Here is a 13,012-nt window from a genome sequence, read left to right as displayed (position 1 = left end):
ATCCTACATCCCTAACAATTTGTTTTACATATTCCAAACGTGGCCTGCCTACCCAATTTTTTCCTTCTACCTGTCCTTCCAATATTAAAGCGACTATTCCAGGATGCCTTAGTATGTGGCCTATAAGTCTGTCTCTTCTTTTAACTATATTTTTCCAAATGCTTCTTTCTTCATCTATTCGCCGCAATACATCTTCATTTGTCACTTTATCCACCGCTCTGATTTTTAACATTCTCATATATAGTTAATATATATATATTTATATATATTAACTATATTTAATATATATATCTATAGTTATTATATATAGTATATTTATAGTATAGTATATATAGTATATTATCTTTAATATATAATAACTATAGTTAATATATATATTAACTATATTTAGTTAGTATTTATAAACCACCAGATACACACATATCTGGTGTAAATTTATAAAAATACATTCTACAGACACCTCAATAAATGGATGACAACAGATTGATCAAAAGGATCTTCAACCACCTTACACAGAAGTGAAAGCGACCAACTGGGTTAAAGAAACGCAAAAGGAGATGGAGGAAATGAAGATTACAGAAGACATCATACAAGATAGAGATTAATTCAGAAAAATAATTGACAAATTTAAGAACTTCAAAGACAAAGATCATAAATCAAGGACAGCCAAGAAGTGGACTGATGAACAGAAGAGGAATCATAGTGAAACAATGAAAAAGGTGTGGAAAACAAAGAAGAACAAGTAGAACATCAAGCAATGAGTTCCCTATGGTCGAAAGAAGACCAAAGTGAATATGAATGAATATATATATATATATATATATATACGCATATTTATATATAAAACATGATTAAAGAATTCATTAAATTATTTACATAGTATCATATAGTTTACCTTTGAGCAAAAGAACAAAATTTTTCTTATCATCAGTTCCTTTAGGATATTCCCAATCCATATCCAAACCATCAAAATGGCGAGCCCTTAAGAACGGAATAGCTGAATAGATAAAAGTTTGTCTTGCGTACCTTGTGGCTGACATGTCCTTAAATTTTTGTGTACCGAATGACCAGCCTCCTGAAATGATAAATAAATAAAAAAATCATTAAATTTGACTAACCAGTTTCCACAGATAAAAAATTAATTCAGATAATGTTATATATTCTTAATCTTCATATTTAGTACTTAGTTAAAAAATCTGAAGGCTTAGTATTTGTCATTTTCTTCCTAGATATGTTTTTTTATAAATAACCAAATTTCTTCTACAAACTATATTTATAAATTGACTATATATATTAACTATATATGCACAAATTATTATATATATATGCACAAATTGTTGCAAAAATAGTTAAATAAATGAATAAAGTGAATCAAATGAACCAAACTATTTTTGCAACAATTTGTGCATAATTTATGTTGGCTACACTTCAATAATGAATTGAATTGTAGGAACCTAATAATGAATTCATTAGGTTCCTAGAATGAAATGAATTTAATGGAGAAATACTGTAAGAATTATTACAGTACGAAATGGTCAATATAAACTCAAATAATTAACAATATCTAATAGTGTTGGATTACAAATGTGACTTTATTCTTGATTCAAAATTATTAAAAAAAACAAAAAACATTGTAAATAACTATTCTCAGTTAATGAGATTAGATAAGCAGTACCTATAAACGTAGTGATGCCAGTCTGTCAGACTTAGCATACACATCTACTTCTTTAGCTAATTATATAATATAAAACTTATTCAGTCAATCCACAAAGTACAGAATTAAAGAACATTCTTACGTTACTTTTTTTTCATTAAAGTGCTTTGGGGCATAAGCCCATCTACACTAATGTTTTTTTAAATTTTACTTTTTTACATTTACACAATAGATAACATGATATGTTAAAATTTAGGGAAGAAATATTTGTTCAGTCAATAAATTTTTTATTTAAAAAACATTACTGTTCAGGCTTATGCCTGAAAGCGCTTAATGAAAAAAAAAGTAAGGTAAGAATGTTCTTTAATTCTGTACTTTATGGAGTGGCTGAATAAGTTTTATATTATATCACTTAGATTTTATGTACAGAGGAGAGTGGACTACAAAAAATTTAATTTAAACAAATTAATCTACTTATTTATATGGATTTTCAAGTTAATATGTAATATTTATCCAGTAGTAATGTTGAAATCTGTACTACCTTCTAATTAACATAGTTACTGCCAAACAAGGCAGTAACCTTGCAGTATACCTTATCATATCAAAGTGCTTAAAAATATATTGTTTTTCATATAATAATAAAGTGTTATTTTATTAAAATGAAGTTTTAAAACATTTTTATTAATTGTAGTATTATAAACCTGCAGAAATTTTAGAAAAAATTCATAATGCCGTTAAACCATTTTACAAAATTTCTCAAATGGTATTGAACATGTGTTAATTATTTCATTATGTTATAATCTTACAGACTGGACAATCAAGGTGTATTCTTAAGACCTAAAGAAAGGAAGGTATGAATGCTCAGCTCATACATTCCAATAAAAAAATATATTTAAACATCTTTGTTATTTGTTTTGGTCAGTGAGGCTTATCATCATTAATAAAGGGAGTAAAAAAGGCATTAAAAATAATACTAACCAATAGCAAGAAGTGTTTTAAGCTTTGGATTTGCTTTCTTGAGGTTGTATATACGATCATATAATCCAATTTTACCGTCCTTTGTTTCATCGTTTGATTCAAATGAAGATAGTTTTCCTTTTTTCAACCATCCAAAAGCGAAGATAATATGTGTACATAAATCTGGGTCAATATCTTCTGGAAGGTATTTACCAGTTTTAGGTCGGTATTGTGACCAATTTGTATAATAACAAACCACCTGAAAATAAAAAAAGACAATCATTATTTTCAAATATATCTTTAAAGTATTATTACTTTTTTTTTTTACAAGAAATGGTTTACATAAAAAAAAAATAATGATTAATAATAAACATAATACATCTTCAATCGTTCATTTGAGAATTAGTTAATACAAATTGTCAAAATATTAAAGAGTAAATGCAGGTAAAGTATTATAGTAAATGTTACAATATTTAAGTAATATTATTGTAATATTTTAATGTTTCAAAAAGGTAAGTATGTAAAGTATGTGGATTATTCACATAGAGTGTATCCTTGATCTGTTTCGAATCCTAGATTCAGTGCTTGATATACTTAGAGTTTGTTCTACTTTTTAAAAATTATTATTGATCGAACATGCTCTTACAAATGTCTTAAGTATCTAGTGCAGCTATCTGCTCAGGAATAAACTACAGATACTGTTAGCATTAAAATATAAGTAGTCTAGCAAGGCCTTGAACCATCATCTTACTGTATAAGAAGTTAAGCCACAACCCTTTGCATTACTTCAAAATACTTTTCTTCTAGTATTCTATTGATGAGATTTTAAATAATATTTATTCAGCATTCACAGAACGTATAAATCTACGAACAATGCAACAATTTCCTCAATTTCTGTTGATCTTGGATGCAACTTTTGTTTGTATCACATCAATTGAATAATTCCTTTACATCATCAATTCATCTTGGTCTGCTTCTCCTTCTCCTTCAAGTAATTCCATATTAAGTAAGATGTTTTCAGTTAATTTAAATAATGCTTCAAAAATGTAAATTTTTAATGTTGCTCTGATTAAGGTTTTCCAATGATTTATCAGATTCTTTCTGGCAAATGCTGAAGTACTTCTATTTTATCCAAGCAGCAAAACTATTGATTTCCAATGTGATATATATTTTAAATTCTATTAAAATAAAAATAAAAATCACCTTGTACAGACTATTGAGATATGATATATCTTACTTTAATTTTACCATGAAAGTACTTTCACATGATCTCACATCCTTAGTTGTGATTGAAATAATTTAGTCATTGCATAATAAAAATTTATTTTATTTTTTATTTTTATTATGTACTAATTAAATTATTTCAATCATTGCAAAAGATGTGGGATCTTGCGCCTTTCATGGTAAAATTAAGGTAAGATATGTCTTATATCAGTATTCTGTTCATAGTGGTTTTTATTTTAATATAATTTAACAGTACTATATATATATAGTATAATTTATAAACCATTCAGAATAAAAAAAAACATATTATTTATAATGAGCGTAATAATAGTTACAGACGTTGTTGTAAATACAACACAAAAATCCACTAGCTGACAGAAATTCCTTCTTTTTTGAGCAAAAAGATGTCTGCTAAAGAATTAAATGAATTTTACGTGTGGATGGAATATAACCTAAGGATATTTTAGGATAGGATTTTAGGGATATTTTATTTTAAAGGGAATTTTAATATAGATGATGGGTGTAAATATCCAACTTAAATTAAATTTTAAGAATCTATTTAGGGTCTTTAATAGTAAAATTTAGAATGGTCTTATTTGGTAGTATTAAATTATAACAAAAACAGTCTTGGATCAATGCTGAATATAATATTTGTTGCCATCTTATATTTTTCTATGTTTAAGATAAGTAATGTCTTGTTAAGATTCAGGCAATTATCAAACACTGGTTCTCCTTGGATACAAAACTCTAGGTGTTTCCTCTTTGTTTCCAGTTTATAAATGTAGCAAAAAATTATCAAAATTTGTTTGTGTGAAATGTTGCAAAAATTAATAAAAGAATAATAATTATAATGATATTATAATGTATATACATCATTTCAAATCAGATAAAGTTCAGATAAAAAATAAACTGTTCTCTTTTTATGTGTTATTTTTAATAATACTGGTCTAATTAATCATATTGGCTGTTACATTAAAATTCAAATTAAAAAAATTATTTATGGTTGAATATCATTTTTAAAAAGCTTGTTCAAGGAAAAATATCTTCTTTCAACATTAAATAATGTATAATGTTATATTATTTTCACAATTTTTATTCTGTCTTGATTGACAAGAAAATATATTCTATAATCAGACTATAATAAAAAAATGTCAAGCCTGACCAGAATTCAAACTTGAACCTTTCTGATAAAAGGCTGAGATGCTGCTATTCTGCCACTACTTATTGAGTGTTTTGACTGCAAATATTCAACGCTGTAGTGTAGAGTTTACTTGGTAGGTTTTAACATTGTTATTTTGGTGCATCCTTGGTATACCTGCAAATAATACCTGGAATTCTCTTTAATATCATATAATTATCAAATGATGCTGAATGTTATATTAAAAAAGAAAGCTGGCAAAGGAAGAAAATAGCATCAAAGGAAAATAAATACATCAAACAAATAGTATGTACGAGTATTATGTATTTCCAAGATAACCACAGCTGTTTAAAATTGGTCAAATTTTAACCAGTGAATGCATTCAATATAATTTGTGATTAGTGTTACCTGTTATGAGTACAAAATTCAATTACTTTTATAATTAATGAACCGCTTTTAATGACCTCATTAATTTTTTTACTGCTACAAAAAAAGTGCATAAGTGTGTGAGCATGTGTAAAAGAAAAAGACAGAGATAGAGAGAGTGAGGGAGAGAGAAAGTATGTCTAAATATTATTATAATGGTATTATCTACAATATTACCATAACTCTATTATTACAGCAATACCAGGCAATTAATTTATTGATGGATAATGCATAGATTTTATATAAATGTGTATAAAATCTATGAGGAAACTATCTCAGGAATCTTATATCAAAAACTACAGAGGATTAATTTGATGAAAATTTGCATACACGCTCCTCTTATGGTGTCAGTACACACTAAGAAATTATTTTTGAAATTCCAGGTTTAAAGGGTTAAAATGGAGTAACAATTAAATTTACCACTATTTTATTTGAATTTCTCACTAACAAATGAAGATATTTTTGGTATGTGTAATCCTTACATTAATATCTAAAAACAAACTTTTAGATTTTTTGAAATTCTGAATTCACAGGATTAAAATGAATTTTTAATTTTTTTTTGAAACCAAGCTATTTTTTTAAATTTCTTAGTAATGAATGAAGATATCAATTTGATTTTTGGTGTGTGTAACCATCATGTGAATATCTTCAACCAATTTGGAGATTTTTCAAAATCTAACTTTGAAACGGGTGAAGAAAAGTAAAACGTTTTGAACAATCACTGCAAATTTTCCGCATTTCTGACTATTCTAAGCAAGACATTCAGTAGATTTGGGCTTGCAAATACTCTTCAAATAAATATCTAAAAACCATTTTCCGGTTTTTTGAGTTCTGATATTTTGGGTACAACAGTGTTCTGTGGCAGCTCAACCAACACAGTCACTGCCAATGTTACTGTATGTGTGACATGAGTGGCAGCACCTGCCTCAGGTTACTTAACTAAAAAACTTAAAAAAAAAAAATTGACTGCAACAGGGATGCTAGTACTTTATTATATACTTTTTTTAAATCAATCCTTTTGGGAATCCAAGCACTCTTGTTTGGATTATGAAATAATAGGATGCTAGGTGTCATCCTATTTTATTTTATTAATTCTGTACTTGGGTTGATCGGATTAATATAATATATATATATATAAATGTAATCCCATATTATCAATTTATGTGTTGTTGGATACAATCATTTTTTATTTTTTTTTACGGACCCAATCAGATTTTTTTTAGAAATAACAGACATTTTTTATATCAAATAAATTACTGAAAATTTTTCCAACTAAAGTAAAAAAGAATTAAATAGTATTATAAAACACAGTCAATTATAAATATGTTTAAAAATAAATAATCTAAATAAAATTATTAGGTATTAGAAACAAATATCAGTGTGATAATATAATGAAAAATTCAGGGAACTGGTATTATGTAACTAAACATTAAAATGAAGTGGAATCCCAAAATTGGAAAGTAACAGTTAAAGAAAGCAAGTAGAGCAGAGCACCTACTTCTAAAACCAGTTTACAGCATATAGGTGAACAAACTTAAATGTAGATTACAGTTATAAGTACCATGTATTATAAGACATATATAATTTTATCTTTACATCTTAAAATTTATTTTTAATAAATTAGATAACTTAGTTTACAACTTACTTTAATTATTTCTCTGATTGCATTAATTCATTTTAAATCTAAGTTATAACAATAATTAAAATAATAAGAAAAAAATTAAACATACTTGATTTACATATTAAAACAGTAACTGGTTAAATGACCAGACCAAAAAAAGCAGTAATTCAAAGAATTAAATATAATACTTCTTAAACAATTTAAACTATTATTTCTAATTGTAAGTTATAAATCTGTTTATTATTATAAAAAAGAAGCAAACTAAAAACTTAATCTGTAATAATTGTTAAATAGATCTTAGAAGATGGTAATTGTATCCTTTTAAAATATGAAGGCTAAACATCTGGAATATTTCAATGGGGGTAACATCTTGGAAAATAAATATATATAAAATATTGATGAAATTTTAGTGTCCAAAATTAAAATTAAATAAGCCCATTACCATTCATATAATGGATAGTTTAAGCAAGTTTAGAAGTAGTTTATTTCTGTTATGGTGAATAACAGAAACAAAGAACAGTAACATCCCATGTCACGTCCTAAATTAAAGTGAGGATTGATATGGTTTCATAGTGCTTTCTTTATTGAGAAAAATATGTAGCATACCAAGTTCATAAATTGCAGTTATAATTGTAGAGTTAGACACTAGTTCTAATTACACATTAGAGAATTCTAATTAGCTGTGTAGTGAACATCATTACTCTTAGAAAAAGGTTTGAGTGGTACTTCTTGTATAATGCCAAAAATTAAATCTATCCTTAATTTTATGTAACAATGCGTCATATATTCCGATTAGAATATTTAATAACAAAACATTCTATTTTTGGATATGATCTCATAAATGAAGATTACGCTATAGGTTATTTAAAAAACAACAGAATCTCTTTTTTTTTCATTATAGATGTTTATTAAATATGTTTATTTAATAGTATATTATTGCTCTTAATGCAATACCAAACTATAAAGTTAATATGCTTTTTCAAATTGAATATATTTATTGGTAATGATCTATACTATTCATTATTTTCAGCTCATTTTTATCCAAAAGATATATCAATAAATAAAGACATATCAATAAATTTTAAAATCTTTGTTTATTTTCCTTGATTTATTATTGTGCTGTTAAAACTTTTCCTTCTTTCACCCTTTTCTTATTCCTTTCTGCACTGGAGCTTTTATTCTTGTTAATCCCACTTACTTGCTAGTATTTACTGCAAAAAAACCTTGTTCTATTATTTTAACGCAATTTTTTTCATTCAATCTTATTAGGTAACTCATTTGAAAAAAAATAAAAAAATAAATAAGCGTGTATTTGATGAAAATTTAACTTAAATGGCAATCTGGATTGTAAAAAAAATGAGAAGGATTATTAAAACCAACCTGAAATAAGAATAATGAAAATTCATAATTTTGGTTTTTTCCACAAGCTTTTCTCATAAATTTTACTTTTTTGGCAGTTAACACTTCTACTAGAAGGTATGGTAATCAAGTCAAAAATTAATTTTCCACTATTTTATTTAAGGGATCATGAAACGTTGAGAATGAAAAAAGGGGTTATAATATTCTTCTTGTCTTTGCATGGTTCAACAATTACTTAAGATTGGCTTGACCAAAAATCTTTTCAAATTTTGCATAATGACTTCTATACATTATACATTTATAAGATATTGATGCTTTTAAGGTTTGAAGTCAGGTCTCAGGGATTATAGGGATTTGAAAACTAGATGTGGATACCAGGGCTCTTTGGTGGTTGGGTTTCAATTAACCACACATCTCAGGAACAGTTAACCTGAAACTGTACAAGACTACGCTTCATTTAATTCATACATATCATCCTCATTCATGCTCTGATGTAATACCTAATGGTGGTTTCAGAGGCTAAACAGAAAAATAAAAGGAAAAAGGTCTCAAAGGGACAAGGAACTTATAGGAGTCAAAGGTCATATCTTTGATAGGGCTGGGCTTAATCCTATTCTTATTCATTTAAGTTATGAGAATCTTATAAAATGTTAGAAGACAAAGATATGATCTTTATAATTTTTTTTTTCCAAAATTACCATAATTAATTAAAAAATACTTATTCAACACCACTGCTAATTTTTTTCTTTAATTTTTATATTATTTCAATATTACCTTTGAAACTAGTATAACCTTTAGCAAAGAAATTTTAATTTAGCATTTTGATCTGTATTTTTATTATTATTTTTTTTTGTGTTCTGATGTTTAATCTGTCCCTTTTTGATTTTTTGTTTTTATATATTCTTTTATTATCTTTTCTCTATCTTTCTAGCTTTCTAATACTTTCTACTATTTTATTAGTTTTTTTTTCATTCATATTTTCCTTATATCTTTCATTCTTTACTCGTTCTTTCTCAATAGGTTAATTAGTGAAGAAACAAATGTTTTTTAATCTTTTTAATTTTTTGGTGAAAAAGATTGTTATCAAAGTGAAGATTATTTTACTTATTATATACATATATATATATGAACATTTAACTTACGTTCATCTATGCACTTTGTGTGTGTGTTTACACACACACATATATATCAATAGACATTTTACATAATGAGCTGTAGTGCAACAATATTTATTATTTATTATTCAGAGGATGCACTGTTATTAAAGTATAATGGTTGTAAATTAAATTTAATATATTATTTTATCAATTAATATAATTTTATGTTTTGTATGTATTTTCTTTTTTAAATTAAATGTACAATAAATTTCAAAAAGTTATATTTATATATTTCTTCAACATGAAAATAAAAATTCAAGTTTAAACAAAATGTTAACTTGTTGATATTTTTTTACATACCATAATTTATTAAAATTAATTTTTAAAATAATTTCATATAATTTAAATAAAATGGTACCTTAAATGTAGTTATTATTATTATTACTTTTTTAAAGTAATTGTTTTAATACATGCATTCACTATCTTTACATATATGTTGCTTTTCATATAATTACGGATTATAGTTGCTTTGAATTGCATTTTACTTTTGTAATAATATTAATTATTTTTACTGGTAGAAGTTATTTTAATTTGCAATTTTTATTATTAATTTACCGTTTATATTCATTCTTTATAAATATTATTACATTTTTTATAAATAATAACAAATGTTATTATTTATATTATAATTGTAAAATATATATCACATAATATGTACATCATTATTTTCTGTTGATTTTAATAATGTATTATACAATTACTCAACACAAATAATGAGAGATAATAACTACGTAAATTTTTATTTTCCTACTTATTACAAAGTTTATAAATCATTTTTATGATTGATATTATATGTACATTCTTAGAATACTTTGTATGCAGTACAATATATTTAAAGAAAAAACAATTGTAATAAAATGTATATTATTTTATCTCGCACAGTATTAATACATACAATATATTCTAGCATTCTTATGTACAGAAATATAAGCTGTGCAGAAAAAATTTAGTTTCTGTTGAGAATAATGTGAGGGTAGTGTTGAATTTCATGTACATACTATGTAGGTGTCTCATGCTGATAGGTCCGTATTATTCATTATTAATTGTTTGATATTAATTAGATTCGGTGAAGAAAACAACAGGAATCCCTTCCATTTCTCTTTTTCCTCAGTAAAAATGGCATGTGATCTTACTATTCTTTGTAATAGGTATGACACTTAACATATTTATTTTTCTATTTTATTTTTTACACTTTATTTATTTCACTTTTAATCAAGTGAAAAAATCTTGTTGTTTCTTTTGGTAGCAACTGCTGTTGCAGGAGATTCCATTGAGGAAGGTGTTGATAATTTACTCCAAAAAATCTTTGAAAGAACAAGTTCCATTAATTTTTAATCAAGTAATTTATAAGGGTTAATAATTTAAAAAAATAATTAACTTTTTTTAATTTATATTTTAGTATTACATTTGATTATTAACAGGTACATTTATTTTTGTGATGTACACAGTAACACAACTTTTCTTTTTTGCTTTTCAGTGTTCTTGCAGCTGTTCTTTTGTAATTTAATTCTTGATAATAGATAAGTAAATATAGGTACTCGAAGCATAATATTAATTATATTAATCTTGTTTTATCTATAAATGGAGTTAAATAACATAATATATTAATATCTTTAATGCGGGGAAAATATATATTTGTAACACTGGCTAAAACTAATTAACATAATTATGAATTATTATTATAAATTAATAATAACAATAATAATGTTATTTGTTACAATAGCCCAGTTAAATGGGAATTATATAACATCACCAGTCATTACTGTTTTTCTTATACAATTGTCTATATATTTATATCATATAATAACTAAGTCGGTTATGCAAGAACCTAACTGTTCAGTAAGATAGCTAGCCTACATCAACATTCTGTTGTTTAATAGTTAAGACAACAGTATTAGTTTAAAAAGCATTTTTGATAGTACAACATAGTACGATATAGCATACTTGTAGTAGCTTTCACCTAATATTAAGAACTACTATCATTCAGTTATTGTAATTATAATATATACAGCAACATATTATCAATTAAGACCATTATAAAACTTGTATCTGAAGGGTAAATCTTATATTCACCGGTATAAAATTTTCATCTCGTTTAAGATTTTTTGAACATTTTGAAACCTAATATAAACAAAATTATTATGAAATAATTCATAGGTAAATTTTCCTTTAGGCTTTTTATACCATACAAACATTATCATAAATAATAATGTACAATCTGTTAAAGTAATAATAAGCAAATTTTGCTTGGATTAATAATAAGCATATAATTTCTCCTCGGCATAAAATTAATATTTCTTAAGCGACTAGCATAATTACTTTTACGGCTAGAATTTTATAATTCCTCCTGGCCATGAATCTTATTTACCGATAACTATTAGTCTGAATATTTTATTTATATTAATTCTGTTTAATTCTTTTTTACTAATACGCCAATCATCGATCAATAGTGAACATTTATGTGGAAAAAAGAACTGATTTTCCTGCTCTATAATTTTTAGTTTTTCTACTGCTATGTAAACCTTCTATAATAGGAAATTGCAATTTAAGAGGTAAAACTACCTTTTTGAATAATGACTGTATATGTATTATGTAAATTACTTATATAAAGCATCTATATGTGACAGATCAGAGTTTGTTTAGTTGTCAGATAAATTAATGAAAATTAGAAGATTTCCTGTTTGAAAAAGAAATGACAGTAATACTCAAGAGTAACAGTAAATTACAAAACAAAAGAACAATGTTAGTGGTGAATAAAAGTAACCAGAGAATAAATTAGATTTTATGTAGAATAGGAGGCCAACTTTACCCTGCAGTCATCTTAACATAATTTGAGTTTTTTGAACAGTTCTTAAACTGTTCCAATCCATTGAACACTAATAAAGAAGTTGTCTTTACAAGTAATAAAAATGGAATCATACCGACAGATGATCCAGTTCCCATGGCTATCATCCACTCATCAAAGGAAAGAGGAATGATAAAGAAAAAGGGCAATCAACCATAAAAAGGGATGAGTGCCTTTAGTCAGGGTGTTTACCAAGACTAACCAAAACTTTGATATGAGTAAAAGATTAATTACCCACTGATAACAGCGGGTAATTATAGCCACCATTATATTTAAAATTTTAATCAATTTTTTATAGAAACAATATATAAATTTTTCAGGGTTTTAAAATTGTTAGACAATAGTTTTGGAACGTAAATGTGAATAAACACTTAAAAAGTTCAGATTAACTAAAAGAAACCTTTAATGTTACAGTTTTACTCTGGTTATACTAGTTAAACTTCCTGATTTCTTTATTGAACTTGATATTTTTCTGGTTACAGTTACTCAAATGTTATTAAATACAACAATATTTAACTGAGGAAAAATAGGTTTATCGGTGCTTGTTGATAGGTTCTGGGAGGATAGAGGATGTTCCTTGGTGAGTGTATTATTTTAAAGCATATCAGGAAAAATGGCAAAGGATAGAGAA

At 25.7% G+C, this 13,012-nt stretch overlaps 1 protein-coding gene across 1 annotated transcript in view; it reads right to left on the bottom strand.

Annotated features, from left to right (window-relative positions):
* Cht7 (chitinase 7) overlaps nt 1-13,012 on the bottom strand; it is a 377,604-nt gene that overhangs the window by 30,827 nt on the left and 333,765 nt on the right. Inside the window, exons 4-5 of the mRNA XM_075374574.1 lie at nt 2,633-2,870; nt 896-1,075 (exon numbers count right to left, since the gene is read on the bottom strand). Coding sequence (XP_075230689.1) covers nt 896-1,075; nt 2,633-2,870 — 418 coding nt within the window. The remainder of the gene's footprint in view (nt 1-895; nt 1,076-2,632; nt 2,871-13,012) is intronic.

Source organism: Lycorma delicatula, chromosome 9 (assembly GCF_047948215.1).
Source record: "Lycorma delicatula isolate Av1 chromosome 9, ASM4794821v1, whole genome shotgun sequence".
Lineage (NCBI taxonomy): Eukaryota > Metazoa > Arthropoda > Insecta > Hemiptera > Fulgoridae > Lycorma > Lycorma delicatula.
The sequence above is the reverse complement of the archived record's forward strand: the minus strand, read 5'-3'. Positions and strand labels throughout refer to the sequence as shown.